We start from the raw sequence: 16,786 nt of genomic DNA, 5'->3' as shown, positions 1-16,786 counted from the left end.
ATTAACACATATCCCTATAATTTTTGAAGTATCCATTTATAGATTGTGATATATAGATATTATCTTTTGGAATATTTAGTCTTGGACTTAGGAAAATATATAATTGTTCAACATGAATATCTCTTATTTCATCATTACTAGTCATGAAGACAGTGTATAAGAATCAATGATTGTATAAAACCATTAATATTTTCAGTTAGAATAAACATAACACTAAGATGATTTCCTACATTTGGAAAATGTTGCTTGGTAGATGAGGTCATTTTGTAAAAATCTTTTTTTTTCTGTGAAATACTGGTAAGAGCCAGACAAGACCCTTTTAATGTCACCGATTCCATTGATGAAAGTAAATAAGCCCTTAAAATGGGAAATTCACTTAAAAAGTAAAAAAGTGACTTTATACTGCTTCTATAATGTGAACTCTGTAGTAAGACTACTTCGACAAAATAGGCAAACTAAATGTGAATTATCATAGGTTAGTGGAGCATATTATATGCATTTGGGAGATCTTTTGCTATTACTCCATATTACAGCTATCTTTATTTAATAGTTAATGAAATTTTCTAAAATTTTCTCCTTAAATTCAGCTTATGGCAGAATGTCTTTTTAACTATGCTTCTGGCATTTGCTTTCTTACAGCTGTTTTGTAAATAGTTGCTCATAATGAACTCAAATGTAAAAAGAGAAAAGAAACTGCTGACTTTGCCAAATTTCCTACACCATTATTTAAAATTTCTTTGAACTACTATGAATATTTTGTCTTTATTTCTCCTTTATGTAAATAAGTTTGTTCTTCAATCAAATATTAGTTACAACAGAGAAATGACTCAGCAAAAGAACATGTTATATAAAGTTGTAGAAAAGTAGTTCTTCCTGGTTTAGCTCATTGTTAATCAAAACACAATATCCTTTTCTATCATTTTCCCTTCTTTCTCTTATCTGAAAAATATAATACTTAGTGGAAGCAAACATTCTTGAAATCGGTGACATGAATTTTCTTTAACAAACAGATAATTGATTAGAGTTGTTGATAAAAATTGTATGGAAATCTACATACTAATATTTTAACTACAATTTACTACCTAAACAAAATTATAAATCACTAGTATTACTCAACTAGCCCTTTCTTATTAACACAGGATTTTACAAAAAGGACTAACTCATGTTAATTAAAATTTCATAGTTTAATTAGTACACAAGGAAAGAATATTTTGTTGCAAAAAAGCCAGATATTATCCTTTACAATTTTGGTGCAATGTCTAAAAGACTGCTCTTTTTGAAAGTGTAATTTAATCTCTAAAGAGAACTCAAAGAGAATTATCTTCTAACATACTACTTTTGTTGAATAAATTTTAAAAGTCAGAAGGTTAAAATAGTAACTTAAATGGAACCATGTAACTATTTTGTACATCCTACAGAGAATATTCATGGCATCAGTAAAATGTCTGTAAACACCTTTGAAAGGAAACATGGATGTAGTATCTATTCCACACCTAAGATTTCTGTAAACAAATGAAGGGGAAAATACGACTTGTGTTATGGCTTTAAATATCAGGTATTGGGAATTACCTTTCCAGAATGTTTAATATCGTGCTGGCAATATTAACCAGGTCAAGAGTAGCTGTAAGAATGCTATGAGGTGGATGTTCAATAGTGCCATGTAGACTACGTGCCAATCTTCTTTCCGAAATTGTGAAAAGAACACGATCAATAGCATGCTCAAGTTGTTCACTTTCTTTTCCAAATCTGGTAGGCATCTTTTTGATATTCTGAAATTAAAGTGGGAATTTGGGCACAAGAAATGAAGCAGTACTTTTCTAGCATATCATAAAAATGGAATAGGTCCAATATCAGTATCATTTAGCCAAAATAACATATGAAGGAGGCAAAATTACCATCAAGCACCTTTCATTCTTTAGATATTTTGCTAGTAATAGTTATATAATCCATGGCAGATATCACTAAAAGAGAGTGAATATAATAATGCTAAGCCATTGAAATACTGATGTAGTTTTAGAATGTGACAAAATTATTTAAATATAATTAATACTTACTAATTCTTCTACTGAATTAGTATATCCAATTCAATTTTTGATAATATATAATCTGTTAAGGGGATAGGGCACACCAACAATCTGTTATAATTTATATCGATTTGGTAGAGATCCAAGATACAGAAAAGGGCATACTTAATTTCCATCTATGCATTAGTAATTCTGTGTAGACTATTATGAGAACTGATAATTTAAACATACACACACTAAAAGATTCTTAATTGGGTTTTGGTACTTAAATGCATCACACAAATGTGATTTGAGTTAGCATGAATACATACACTATTATCCAGAGCCTCATAAAACAGCTATCAGAAACAATCACAAAGTTGAAATAACGGATTCATGTGGCCTCCACTTTAGGAAATGACTCAACTTCTATAGATAACGTCCAAGTAACAAAAAGTACTTTGTTTGTTTGTTTGTTTGGTTGGTTGGTTTGGTTTGGTTTTGGTTTTTCGAGACAGGGTTTCTCTGTGTAGCCCTGGCTGTCCTGGAACTCACTCTGTAGACCAGGCTGGCCTCAAACTCAGAAATCTGCCTGTCTCTGCCTCCCAGGAGCTGGAATTAAAGGTGTGTGCCACCACCGCCCCGCCACAAAATACTTTAATAAATATGCTGATATGCTGACAGGATCTGTTTAAAAATAGTTTCTCCTTTAGTCTTTCAAAGTCTGGAGATAAGGGATCTTTTTTCTTTTTTTTTTTTTTAATTAGGTATTTTCTTCATTTACCTTTCCAATGCTATCCCAAAAGTCCCCCATACCCCCCCAACTCCCTTACCCACCCACTCCCACTTCTTGGCCCTGGCGTTCCCCTGTATGGGATCTTTTATTTTTAAGAAACAACTTTATGAGCTGTTTAGTCCTGGGTTCAACATCAATTACATGCAATTTATTATTTTCAGGACTACTAGGAAATCAAATAACCAGGTACACATCTCTTCAGTTGTTGCTTCTGACAAACATATCATCTATCATGTGACACATTCAAATTTTCACTTCAGCAATCCAATTTAGTATAAATTCACCTTTAACATTCCTCTTATACAACTTAGATCTATCTCATACAAATGAGTTTTGTTTGTATGAGCAGATTGAAATTTACAGGCAAATGGATGGAACTAGAAGATATCATCCTGAATGAGGCAACCCAGATCCGAAAGGACATGCTTGGTACATACTCACTGATAAGTAGATATTAGCCATAAAGCATGGAATACCCATGTTACACTCCACAGATCAAAGAAATTAAACAAGAAAGAAGGTCCCAAGCAAGACTACTTAGAAAGCGGAACAAAACAGTCATAGGAGGCAGAGGGAAGGAGGAAAGTAGGTGGGAAAGGGGAGGGCAACAGGAGTAGAGGGCCAGGTGTTTGGAAAGATGGAAGAGAGAGCAAGGACAATGTGAATGGAAATCTACAACATCCCAGTGTGGAGGGTAGACAGAATCTTGAGGAAGTCCCAGAGACCTGAAATGGGGGAGCTTCCAGGAGCCAATGAGGGTGACATTTTAGCCCAGATGTTTAACAGTGGGTATACAGAAACTGAAGAGGTCATCTCTTTTAGCCAAGCAGGAACCCCAGTGGAAAGATGGGGTCACGAATCCACTCACAACACATTCGACACAAAATTTGTCCTTTCTAAAAGAAATCCAAGAACAAAGATGGAGCAGAAACTCAATGTAATGGTCAACTAATAACCGGCCAACTTGGAAGCCATTCCATGGGCAAAAAGTAATCCCTGACACAATTAGTGATACTGTTATGTTTACAGACAGGAGCCTAGCATGGCTGTCCTCTGAGAGGCTCTATCCAGTTGCTGACTGAAACAGATGCAGATATCCACAGCCAAACATTAGGCAGAGGTCAGGGACTCTTATGGAAGAATTGAGGGAAGGACTGAAAGCCCTGAAGGGGATGGGAACCCCACAGGAAGACCAACAGAGTCAACTAACCTGGACCTTGGTGGTTTCAGAAAATAAGCCATGAACCAAACAACACACATGGGATGGAATGAGCCCCCTAGCATACAATCAGCAGGTGTGCAGCTCAGTCTCCATGTGGGTTAGAATGGAGTCTCTCCCTAAAGCTGTAGCCTGACTGTGTTATCTGTTCCCCAACGGGGTTGCCTTATCTGGCCTCGGTGGGAAAGGATGTGGTTAATCTGGAAGAGACTTGACACACCCGGGTGGGGAGATATGCAAGGGAGCCCCAGCCTCTCAGAAGAAATGGAGTGGGAAGAGAATGTAAATAAGCATATTAATTATTAATTAAAAACACATAAACAGATTGATAAAGTATGATATATTGGGGGATAGTTTTTCAATCTATGAAGAGAATTTCGAATATGAAAAAGAAAGTATAAGAAAATTAGGGAATCTATTTTTCTCATCTGTAGATATCAAAATAAAACTTTCTATTGACACAAATTCTCCAGATATAAAGCATTAGCATGTATTTTCTTCTACCTGTACTTGCTTCATTTCTGGTACTATAAACTTGATTAAAAGCCTATACCTGAAGAGATTACAGGTTTTAGGCAGAAATCTAATGAATGTTTCCTAAATCAACACATGCATAAACTATATTCTAAATGATTATGTTTATACTCATAGCCTAGTGTTGTTCTCAGCCTTAGTCACAGAAGCTTCTCATTTCATTGGGTGATTATTAATGTTGAAATACAGAACTGGTCAAAATGCTGAAAGTTGAGAATAAATTAAATGACTGTTGGGTATTAAGCTGTAGACAATGCACCATTCGAATTTCACATGGAACTATCTTTTCTCCTCCCTTCAAATTGATTAATTCTGCATTCTCTTTACTTCTGTCTTATCTATGTTTGCTTTTGATCTAATATGACTAATTACCCTATGTTTATTTCCCTTCAATGTATACACTTAATAACTATTACCTTAATAAACATGATAGAATCTGTATTCCTCTATTCCTCTAAAACACTGAAGTTCAAAGAGCATGGCTTAGAATTACTATATTTTCATACACAGCTTAAATTTCAATTGTGAATGTGTTTCAAGCTAGTATTCTTCTATTTGAAATTGTGTTAAAAATGGAGACAATGCCAAGAGCATTCTGGATTCGAGTTTAGATACTGAACTACAGTCCAGTAGAGAACAAGGTTACCTTGGTCCTATGATACTCTAACCCAAGAGAATTTTTTGAAGAGTTCAATGTTAAGAATATAGGTCACTAAAATATTTAAACAGAAGAATCCAGCTAGTAATCCAGTCCCAGATGTACACATCCCAATGAAGAAACATGAAAGTCAACACAACATAATACCTCCATAGACTACCAATTCCATAAAAATAGATGACAAGGAAGTGCATTAGATAAAATAAACCATTTATAATTCAAAAGAATGATTATTATAAGAACACATGAACAAATTCCTGAATGAATTCAAGTACAATAAGATTAGTTGATTAAAATAAATCAATATAGGCATGAAGAAGAAATTAAATAAAGACAGTGAAAAAATCAATTTGAAATTTTACAAATGAAAATTTTAGTAAGTTAAACAAAACCTGAATAAAATGCTCCATAAGGGAATGCAACAAGAAGACAACACAAAGGCATAAGAAGAAGTGATATAAATTATAATATTGCATCAATGCAGATAAATTATAACACTGAGCCAATAATAATTATAAGACAATCAGAAAGTACAAAGCATTTGAGATCCATGGAACATAAACAAAATAGCAAGTTTAAGAATTATAGTTAAGAACTACAGGTAGTAAAAAAAAGAAAGGCCCAGATGCCAGGGACCCAACAGGGATGACATTAGCTGAAATACCCAACAAAGGGGAGAAAGTACCTGTAGAGACAATATTCAGAGGTTAAGCACGGCCCTCGGTTGAGGGATGGGGCCACCCACCCATCCCAAAAAATTTTAACCCAGAATCTATCCTGTCTAAAAGAAATAAAGGGAAAGAATAGAGCAGAGACTGAAGGAAAGGCCATCCAGAGACTGCCCCACCTAGGGATGCTCTGCCCAGAAATGCTTGCTGACAGGAGCCTGATATAACTGTCTCCTGAAAGGTTCCGCCAGAGCCTTACCAATACACACATGGATGTTTGCAGCTAACCATTGGACTGAGCACAAGAACCCCAATGGAGGAGTTAGGGAAAGGACTGAAGGAGCTGAAGGGGTTTGCAACCCCATAGAAAGAACAACACTATCAATCAATCAGAAACCCCTGAGCTCCCAGAGAGTAAACCACCAACCAAAGAATATACATGGAGGGACCCATGGTTCCAGCTGCATATGAAGCAGAGCATGGCCTTATCTGCCATCAATGGGAAGGAAGGCCCTTGGTCCTGTGAAGGCCCAAAGCCCCAATGTAGGGGAATGTTAGGGTAGTGATGTGGTAGGGGGTGGGTGAGTGGAGGAACACCCTCAGAGAACCAGGTGAAGGGGGGGAAGGATAAGAAGGTTGCAGAAGGGAAACTGGAAAGGGGGAAAACATTTGAAATGTAAACTAATAAAATAACCAATAAAAAATTAAAAATAAATAAATGAAAATTTTAAAAAGCTAAGATACAATAACAGAGACAACAGAAAGCCTACAAACTCATGGAAGCTGAACAACTATATACTGAATCACTATTGGGTCAAGGAAGAAAAAAATAAACTAAAGACGTCCCAGAATTCAATGAAAATGAATCTACAACATACCCAGTCTTCTGGGACACAATTAAATATTTGGGAGAAAGATTTTGATCTTGTGTTTTTAAAAAAGTGATTAGTGTCTTTATAGATTCCAGAGTAATATGGACCAGATTTTATAGAGGGAGATTGCCAGAGAAATAGATTCCAGAGGATCAAACAAAAAAAGTTATCTTGATGATACTAAAATTTTGTTTTGAAATTTGTATATTACAGAATATACAACCTTAGTGAATCTCACTGTCAGACATGCTGAACTGACCTGCTTGAACTCCAGATGTCTTGGACTTTCAGCCAGATCAAGTCAGGACATAGACATCAGAGACTAAATTAATCATTGGTGTGGCCTTCTTAAGGCCAACTAACTCCTCTATTTTCCCTACCCTCCCCCCCCCACTTCAAAAACATCTCAACACCCATATTCAGCTTGAAGAAGTTATGAAGAGTGGTCTCCCCCCAGTTCCTTGGGCTTTGGGGCTGGAGGTAGCTATTATAGGTTGTCATTCAAAAGAATGTAGAAATGGTCATAATTGGAACAGAGGGAGATAGCTAGAATTGATTGCATAGCCATAATCTCATTTGGTAGAAATCTTTTTAATTGTTACTGAGTTGAAGTCATAATTTCTTATTTTGGTACAGAATTTATTTTGATGTAAAAATCAAGGTTTTCATTGGTATAAATTTCTTCTATTAGTACACAAATGTTAAAAGTACAGGCGTTAAAACCAGTCCTTCTATAACTGTTATTACAAATTGATCTGAGATGTTCAAGCCTGTGAGTTAAGCTCCGAAGAGCACATTCATGGCTCTGAGTTTATTGTTAGGGTGTTTTCAGATATTTTAATTAGAAATAGCTGAGAGTAGTCAAGATTACTTTACATGGATAGTTGGTTTTCAAAAATGTCAGAAAGACACAGAATGTGATATTTAATGTTATTTATTCACTTGTTGAGACAAATCTGTTCCTAACAGCTTCCCATTCATGGATTCAAAGAAGCAACTGAGCATCTTCCCTCCAGTTGAGGCTATGCATTTGTGGCTAGATCACCACTGGGAAGAAAGTTGTCAATCTCTCCTGTAGACTTGTACTGTCCAGAAAAAGGACACAATTTACAGTTTAGGACAGCTTAGTTCTGCCAAGACAGAATAGGCTAGTCCTTAATTTCCTGTTTCTCAAAGTCTTTCAGATGATCCTGGGCCAGAAAACTGAAGAAATGCTCCATCTTAATTACTTACTGGAGCTGCATAGATAAGCAGCTGTCTCTACAATTTGTCTCAGTTCTGGAAGCTGTATTTGGCTTCCTATATATTTTCAGTTAATGTTGGTCATTCTCAGATTTCTGACGGGGCTGAAAAACTACTTATAGTCTCTTAGCCAACCCAGGCTATTTACTTTGAGAGAATAGATTTGAGAGGATGGTTTTCAGATGGCATACAATCTAAAGCCAGGACATAGTCAGGTATAAATTTCTAAGTCCTTTAAGTTAGGATAGAGGACAGTGTTCTATCCTAATGACACAAATGATGGTTTGGGTGTTAGGTCTATCTTATATCTTATAAATTACAAAATGGTAATAGTTGTTCTCTATTTATATTTGAGAGAAAGGTTTTGGTTTTTTATTAAAACAGAAAGGGGGAAAGGTTGTGGATAGGCCTGTTTGTATTTTGATGATAATTCCACTCTCCTAGGAGGAGCTGTGGATAACCGGCATACACAGGTGACTTCTTGTGAACCAATCCCCTAATGAATAAAGGAGCCAATCACTGGGCAAGTAAGAGGGACTTCCTGGTTGGAAGGAGGAAGGGAGGAAGCAAAAGACACTGTCAACAGGATAAAATAGCAGACTAGAGAATGGGAAAATATTTTCACCAATTCCCTATCTGACAAAGGGCTAATATCCAAAATATATAAAGAACTTAAGAAACTAGACATCAACAAAGCAAATAATCCAATTAAAATGGGGTACCAGCTCTAAACAGAGAATACTCACCAAAGAAAAATCAAATGTCTAAAAAAATCTTAAAGAAATATTCAAAATTCTTAGCCATCAGGGAAATTCAAATCAAAACTACTTTGTAATCCAGTCTTCCATCTGTCAGAAAGGCTAAGATCAAAAATACAACTGACAATTCATGCTGGCAAAGAGAGAATGTAGAACAAGGAGAACACTCCTCTTTTGCTGGTTGTAATGCAATCTTCTACAGCCATCACGGAAAACACGGCAATTCCACAGGAAACTTTGAACTAACATATCTCAGGACCCTGCCCTACCATTCCTGGGTATATATCCAAAGGACACTCTACCATACCACAAGCATACTTGTTTAATTTGGTTCATCGCACCTTTATTTATAATATCCAGAAACTAGAAACAACCTAGATGTCTCTCAACCAAAGAATGGATAAAGAAAATGTGGTACATTTACACAATGAAGTATTACTCAGCTGCTACAAACAATATCAAGAAGTTAGAAGGCAAATGGGTAAACATAGGAAATATCATTCTGATTGAGGTATCCCTGAACCAGAAAGGCAAATGGTATGTGTGGACATTAGCTTTTAAGTAAATGATAATCATGCTATAGTCCACAAACAGAGAGGCTAATTAACAAGGAAGGCTCAAGGAGGGACATATAGATCTCCCTGGGAAGGGGAAATAGATTTTATGGGTAGACTGGGGCCTGGTGGGGATTGGAACAGTAAGCATCATGTGATGGTGTGGGAGAAAAAGAGGGAGATAATACTTGGAGACAATGAATTGGGAAGCACATGGGAGGTGATGTAGAAACTTAGTACAGTGGAAATTCCCTGGAACTCACAAGAGTGGACCTAACAAAGTCTCCTAGTACTGGAGACTATAGAGTCTGAACTGGATATATTCTGTAACCAGCAATGTTCCTAGAAGTGGAACTGGGCCATCAACCTAGCCACAAAACCTTCAACCTACTATCTTTTGTGCCTGCAACATATGCTGGGGTAATAATGTTGCAGAACTCGTGGGAGTGGCCAACTAATGACTGTTCTGACTCTATTCTAACTCAACAAGAGGAATCCTATATCCCATGCCTCACACTGCTTGGATTACCAAAAACCAGAGACAGGAAATCTCAGAGACTCTGGGTAGAAACAAACACAACTGAAAAAAAAGTCAATGAAATTATTCCTAATGATATTCTGATATACTAATAGATTGGTGCCTAGCCCAATTGTCACCAGCAGCTGATTTGAACAGATGCAGAGACACACATCTTGAACCTGTGGAACCCCATAGAAGAGGGGAAGGATAAACTTTAGGAGCCATAGAGTTCAAGGGCATCACAAGAACATGGCCCACAGAATCGACTAAGCAGAGCTCATAAGGACCCACAGAAACTGAAGAGACAAACATAGACCCTGTATGAGTCTGAGCTTTGTCCTCTACATAGATACTCTGTTTGATGTTCTTGTGGAACATCTAACAGTGGGTTTGGTGTCTCTGGCTCTTTTGCCTATGCTTGAGACCCTTTTCCTCCTACTGGTTTGCCTCATCCAGCCTTGATATAAGGATTTGTGCCTGCTGGTACTATAACTTGTTATTCCATGTTTGATTAATATCCCTGTTTTGTTTTTTGTTTTTTCCTGAAGAGAAATGAAAGAGGAGTAGATCTGGGGGAGAGTGGATTGGAAGGGAGGGATTGAGAGGAGTGTAGTGAAAGGAAATTGTGGATGAGATATATGATAAAAGAATAAAAATAAAATGTATATTTAAAAGGGGGAAATGTCTTGACAATGCATTATGAGATATTGAGTCAAAGAACCTCTAGAAATGAAGGCTCATGTTCTAGAAATTGCTTTAAATCTATTTAAGGTATTGGCAAAAGAGGCACCATGGGGACCCCAAACAATCCCATATATTTCTAACCCTACTGGTTGTTCTTTACAAACTGATACTTCTAGTACTTTAGAAGACCACACCTACACAATTCATTGAACTAGTATTCAAAGTACTAGAAGGTACAGTGTATACTACAAAAGGGAAAATAAAAAACACTAACTTGGTTATCAACTCTTGGATCTACAATGGTTAACTGCCTGCAAGATGTGATAGTGCAAAAAGAAGCAAAAATCTTGTGGGACTAACCAACCAATATCTGATTGGGTTTAAAGTGCCCTCCATAAGATGGTAGCCATAACTGACAGTTGTTAGGTAGCCAGAACCTGAGACTAAACAGGCCAGGGAGCTAGGAGAAAACCAAATAATTCTGTTCTGCTTAAGTAATATAAAAAGAAAATGATTATTAATAACCAAAATAAGAATTATACTAAAACAATCAAATAACAGAAATTGATACATAATTGACAGCAATAGCTCTTCATGTAATGGTTTTAATTTTCTAATTTTAAAAAAAGTCAGATTAGGAGATAGGGAATGTGGATTAAGAAAAGAGGTTAAATACAATCAAAATGAATTTTATGAAATTCTCAAAGAATTAATTAAAATATTGTTTATAAAACAACTGACACCAAATGCTAGAGAGAACACAGAGAAAGAGGAGCAATTACTGTTGGTGGAACTGTAAACTTGTGCAGCTACTAGGAAAACAATGTGGAAAGCTCAAACAAGCTAAAAGGAGATCTACCATGATGTAAATCAGCTATACTACACTTTGGCATATACCTAAAGAACTTAATATCCTATGCCTAGCCATATTTATTGCCACTCCGTTAATAATAGCTAGCTAATGGAAACAGCCTAAATGTTTTTCAGACTGTGAATAGATAAATAAAAATGTGATAATATACAAAACAGAATGCTATCTGACTGTAAAGAAAAATGAAATCAGCTAATTTTCAGGTAAGTGGATGGAACTAGAAAATACAGGACTGAGTGAGTTGACCCAGATCAAGAAGAGGAATGTCCACATGTTCGCTTTTATTTGTAGAACCTAGCTCTCAATCTTTAGATTTGAGTATATAACCTGAAGCAACCGTAAAAAACAAAAAGTAGAAAGGAACTATAGTAAAGTAAAAAATAATAAACTTTATAGAGGAGTATAGTGGGACAAAGTGCTATGAAAAAGGAAGTGGAAAAACTAGGCAGGGACTTTAACTTGGTGAGGACAGTTATACAGAGTGGGAAAAGAGATAAATAACAGTCAGGATGCCTGTAAACACATAAGAAGACTTTATTTTATATGTTTACTTTAAAAATATGAAATATATGTGCATATATACACATAAGCATATATTTGAATTTTTATCTTACTTTTTGAAATAATAATGTAATTATATAATTTTAAAAAGAACTATGCCACATGGGGTAATAATACTGCCCCCAAGAGCCATATACAACAGGCTTGGGAAAACTCTTTGAGCTGTTTCCAGGGCAGATGAAGAGACTCTCAAAACAGTATACACTACTGACATTGCCCTTGGTTGTCTCCTAGGACATGAAGGTGAGACCCTATTGCTGAAGCTACCACACACTTAGAACACAACACTTGAATGAATCCACTTTTAAATAGCCTGAAATCCTCCTTGCTGAGGACTAGCTCTCATAGTTCCAGAAGCTGATATGCAAGCTGCCAGAGGAGAAGAACATTCAACACAGTTCTATCTATACATAATGCCTATAAACTACACTAGGTCAGCAAGATACCTCAAATTCTATAAAGGTGGCACTCATGCTTAACTAAAGGCAGTTGAACTGGACTTAAGTTCACTAAGGAATTCATGTCTGGTGCTATAAATCTAACCAACTGTTTATCCACAGCTAGAGAAAATCATAGACCCTAGAGGAGAGCCCACTACTGCCATTTTCATTAACTGATAAAATTTCTAATTATACTCTAGATACCTATACTTACGCCCACAGAGAAGCATAGTTCTCACCCCTGATCAATGAAGCTTCTTTTCCCAGTAGACTGAGGCTGCTATAGATGTCCACAATAGGTAAAATGAAAATAATAAGTGACCATGGAGTGCTAATAGAATTAAGGGTACAGATCAGCTGACATTAAAATGTAAAGGTTATATTCTATTGCATAGGTGGATCCAGGACAATTAACACAGGCCTTTAAACACAATATTAGAAGACAGAAAAAATAGTTCAACGAACTTCCATGAATTGAAAAAGACTCTGAAGACACTCAAAAATAGGATAAACATGAGTTATTGTTGCCTTTGAAGATAAAGGAAGGATGCTATGAGGCAAATAATGTGTGCATCCTTCAGTATCTGGTAGTGGTTTCAACTGACAACCAACAAGAAAAAAGTACTCTAATCTTTGTAATCCCAAGGAATTTGATTTTCCCAACATTCTGAATAAACAAGGCAAAATTATCTTAACACACTTTGAGATTATCCTACTAAGAGTCATACTGAGCTCTAAGTAATAAATTAATAAACAGTTGTAAGCCACCAAGGTTCTTATTAAACAATAACAAATAATATACTTGGAGATAATTGATTCAGGGTTACTACTGAGATAGATTCTTTGCCATCATATCCATATACCACCAATCCCCTCTATCCTACATTCTTAATTTCTTCTTCATTTGTTAACTTGCTTGATATTTCTAACTTCCATAAAATTTGGAGGTTCATTTATTTTATAAGAACTAGAAGTTTCCCAGAAAGAGATGCTAATCAATGTCACAAATAACCAACATTAAGCATTCAATTCAACACACAGATCTTTGCCTCCAGGCAGAAAAACTGACAGCATAATTGTTAAAATTGCTTCTTTTCTATGCTGATTACTTGTGTATGACTAATGTTTAACACCTTAATATACTTAGTAACACCCAGTACTGGTTACAGATTCTTATTTAATCAATGAAACTAATAACTAGCAACTTCTAAAGTAGACTTTTATTGGCTAGCTAGAGGCAAACTGTCAAACTGTAAGTTCTACAAACAATTTCTTAAATTATTAAAAATAAAAAACTCAGGGTCTAAGAAGATACTTCAGTCAGCACAATACTTTCCTTGCAAACACAAGGGCTTGAATTCTAGCCTCAGAATACACATAAAAATAAAATATGGGTGTGTGGCATGATCTTAACATCCAAGATCTGGGGAGGCAGAGACAGGTGGTTCTCTGGGGAATAAACTACAGGCCTATGAGAGACCTTGTCCCAAACAAAATGGGGGTCTCACTTGAGGAATGACACCTGAGGTTGTTTTCTGGCATTCTCATGCATGCACAAACATGTGTCATCCATCTGTGTACACATGAACCTACATACACACATTCACACACAGAAAATAAATGTAATTAAATAGATCATACAAAAACACAGATAGTAATATTGACAAAGCTTATCACTTCTTTATTGTTTTAGCTGCTATTTGTTCTTTTAAGATAATTTCCAGAAAAGGGGGAGGACATCAATTCACCCATAAAACCTTCAACCCAAAATGTGTCTTGCCTACAAAATGTCCAGGGATAAAGATGGAGCAGAGATTGTGGGACCAACCAACCAACTTGAGACCATTCCATGTGAGAGAGCCAAACAGCTGGCACTATTAATAATACTCTGCTATACTTGCAGACAGGAACCTAGCATATCTGTTTTCTGACAGTCTACATCCAGAAGCAAATGGAGGCAGATGAAGAGACCCACAGCCCAGCATCAGGCAGAGCTCGGGGAGTTTTGTGGAAGAGTAGGGGACAGAAGTAAACAAGTTAGAGGGATCAAGAATACCACAAGAAGACCCAGAGTCAACTAACCTGGGACCATGGAGGCTCAGAGAGACTTGTCAACCAACCAGGGAGCATATAGAGACTGGACCTAGGTCCCCTACACATTTGTAGAAATGTGCAGCTTGATATTCATGTGGGTCCTCTAACATGTAGAAAAGGGGCTGTCTCGGTCTCTGTTCCCTACCACTGGATACCCTTCTTCCCTACTTGGACTGCCTGTATGGGCCTCAGTTGAACAGGACATGTTTAGACCTGCTGGGACTAGATGTTGCAGGTTGGGGTGGCACACAAAGGAGGGAAGAAGGGGAGAAGGGAAGAGGGCACTGAGAAGATGGAACTTGGAGGAGAGGAGGGATGGAGGTTGTGAGTTGGATGTAAAGTGAAATAAAAAAATTAAAAAGACAAAAAATAGATTAAAGAAAACAAACATTAAAAAACAGAACAAAAGAATTTTCATCTATTATACTAATATAATGGTATTTTATACTGCATTCCTTTCCAAGTCTATCATGTAGGTAGCTTTAATTCACCCATAAAAGTATTTATATAGAATTAAGAAGTGTAATAAATTAAATCTTATTGTTTTGTTAGTTGTTTAGATTTATGAACATGATCAATATTAATGAAAAATTTAACTTCAAAATGTAACATTTCTATTATTAATAGCAAAAAGTGAAGCATTATTCTGAATTTTAAATTTTTTTGATTCACAGTATTATTGAGTAAATTTTCATCTCACCTATTTATTATTTCAATTTTTGCTCATTAATTAGATCAAGAGATCACTAAAATTCATGATAACATTATAATCATTCATTATTAGTATAGTTGGCTTCATTGGGTCAAGGAAAATATTCCTCCAGTATTAGTTGGGTATATGTATTTACTGTAAATAATAACTGTATATTTCATTATTATTTGCAAATTTATGCTATATTTTCTTAAAAATGGCAGTATGTACAATATTTGCCTGTTGTCTACACATGCATGCATACACATGCATACACACTCACAAACACTATGCATGCTTTTTCCAGGTGTGTAATTCTTACACCACAACCAATACAACACTGATTTATATGATTTATATATTCACTTTTCATTTATTTTTTAATAAATGCATGTATGGGTATGTTTGTGCATGTGGTATATGTATATGCATGTGCACTCACCTATGTAGGGAGGTGTAGATGACCGAAGCTGACGTCACTTAATTTTTTTTTTTTTTTGAGCTAGCAATTCTAACTCAAATAGGAACTCAACATTTTCACTACATTGACTGGCTGGCGAGTGAATTACTGAGCCATCCTGCCAGTCCTTCACTTATGTTTTGTTATTCATAATACAATGAAAATAAACAAAATGTTTCTGTCACATGAGACCATTGCATATACTAGCAAAATTTTGCTGAAAGGACCCTGATATAGCTGTCTCTAGTGAGACTACGCCGGGGCCTAGCAAACACAGAAGTGGATGCTCACAGTCAACTATTGCATGGATCACAGGGCCCCCAATGGAGGAGCTAGAGAAAAGTACCCAAGGAGCTAAAGGGATCTGCAACCCTATAGGGGGAACAACATTATGAACTAACCAGTACCCCGGAGCTCTTGACTCTAGCCGCATATGTATCAAAAGATGGCCTAGTCGGCCATCACTGGAAAGAGAGGCCCATTGGACATACAAACTTTATATGCCCCAGTACAGGGAAACGCCAGTGCCAAAAAGTGGAAGTGGGTTGGGGGGAGGGTATGGAGGACTTTTGGGATAGCATTGGAAATGTAAATGAGGAAAATACCTAATTAAAAAAATATTTGTTTAAAATAAATAAATAAATAAATAATGCTTAACCTTTTACTTGTCACAAAATTAAAAGACTGCTTTAATTTCTTTTCCATAAAGTGTGAAAATGGTCAAACATGAAAGAAAGGTGATCAACATAATGATTTATAGATAAGACCAACAATAGTATTTTTTTCTCTTTTGACTAAAGAGTTGAAAAGTTAGAACACTATATTAAAAGTTAAAAGTAGACTTCTCTACAACTTCTATTCTTAGAGATACAAAGCATAAATATATCCACAAAAATTCTCTAACTAATCTTCCCTTGCATTTATACAGCTAAGGGTATAATGTTTCACAATGTGCCAAGCATATGTGTTTTTTTTCACCTCTGCTCCTTTGCTCAGGTTTTATTACTTTTTACTTAGAGGGTCCTACTTCACAAATTCCTTTTTGAAGAATTTTATTTGTGTATTATTCTACAAACTAGATTTAGCACATAACATCTTCTCTAGGATTTTTAAAATTTTATTTGCCTATTTTAACTTGATTTTCTATCTCAAATATATGTA

The 16,786-nt window shown here is 35.9% G+C and overlaps 1 protein-coding gene across 1 annotated transcript in view; it reads right to left on the bottom strand.

Moving 5' to 3' along the window:
- Tex16 (testis expressed gene 16) overlaps positions 1 to 16,786 on the bottom strand; it is a 230,561-nt gene that overhangs the window by 162,018 nt on the left and 51,757 nt on the right. The window contains exon 5 of the mRNA XM_017318644.1: positions 1,570 to 1,769. Within this exon, the coding sequence (XP_017174133.1) occupies positions 1,570 to 1,769 (200 nt within the window). The remainder of the gene's footprint in view (positions 1 to 1,569; positions 1,770 to 16,786) is intronic.

The sequence above is a fragment of the Mus musculus genome, chromosome X (genome assembly GCF_000001635.26).
Source record: "Mus musculus strain C57BL/6J chromosome X, GRCm38.p6 C57BL/6J".
Taxonomy (NCBI): Eukaryota; Metazoa; Chordata; class Mammalia; order Rodentia; family Muridae; genus Mus; species Mus musculus.
The sequence above is the reverse complement of the archived record's forward strand: the minus strand, read 5'-3'. Positions and strand labels throughout refer to the sequence as shown.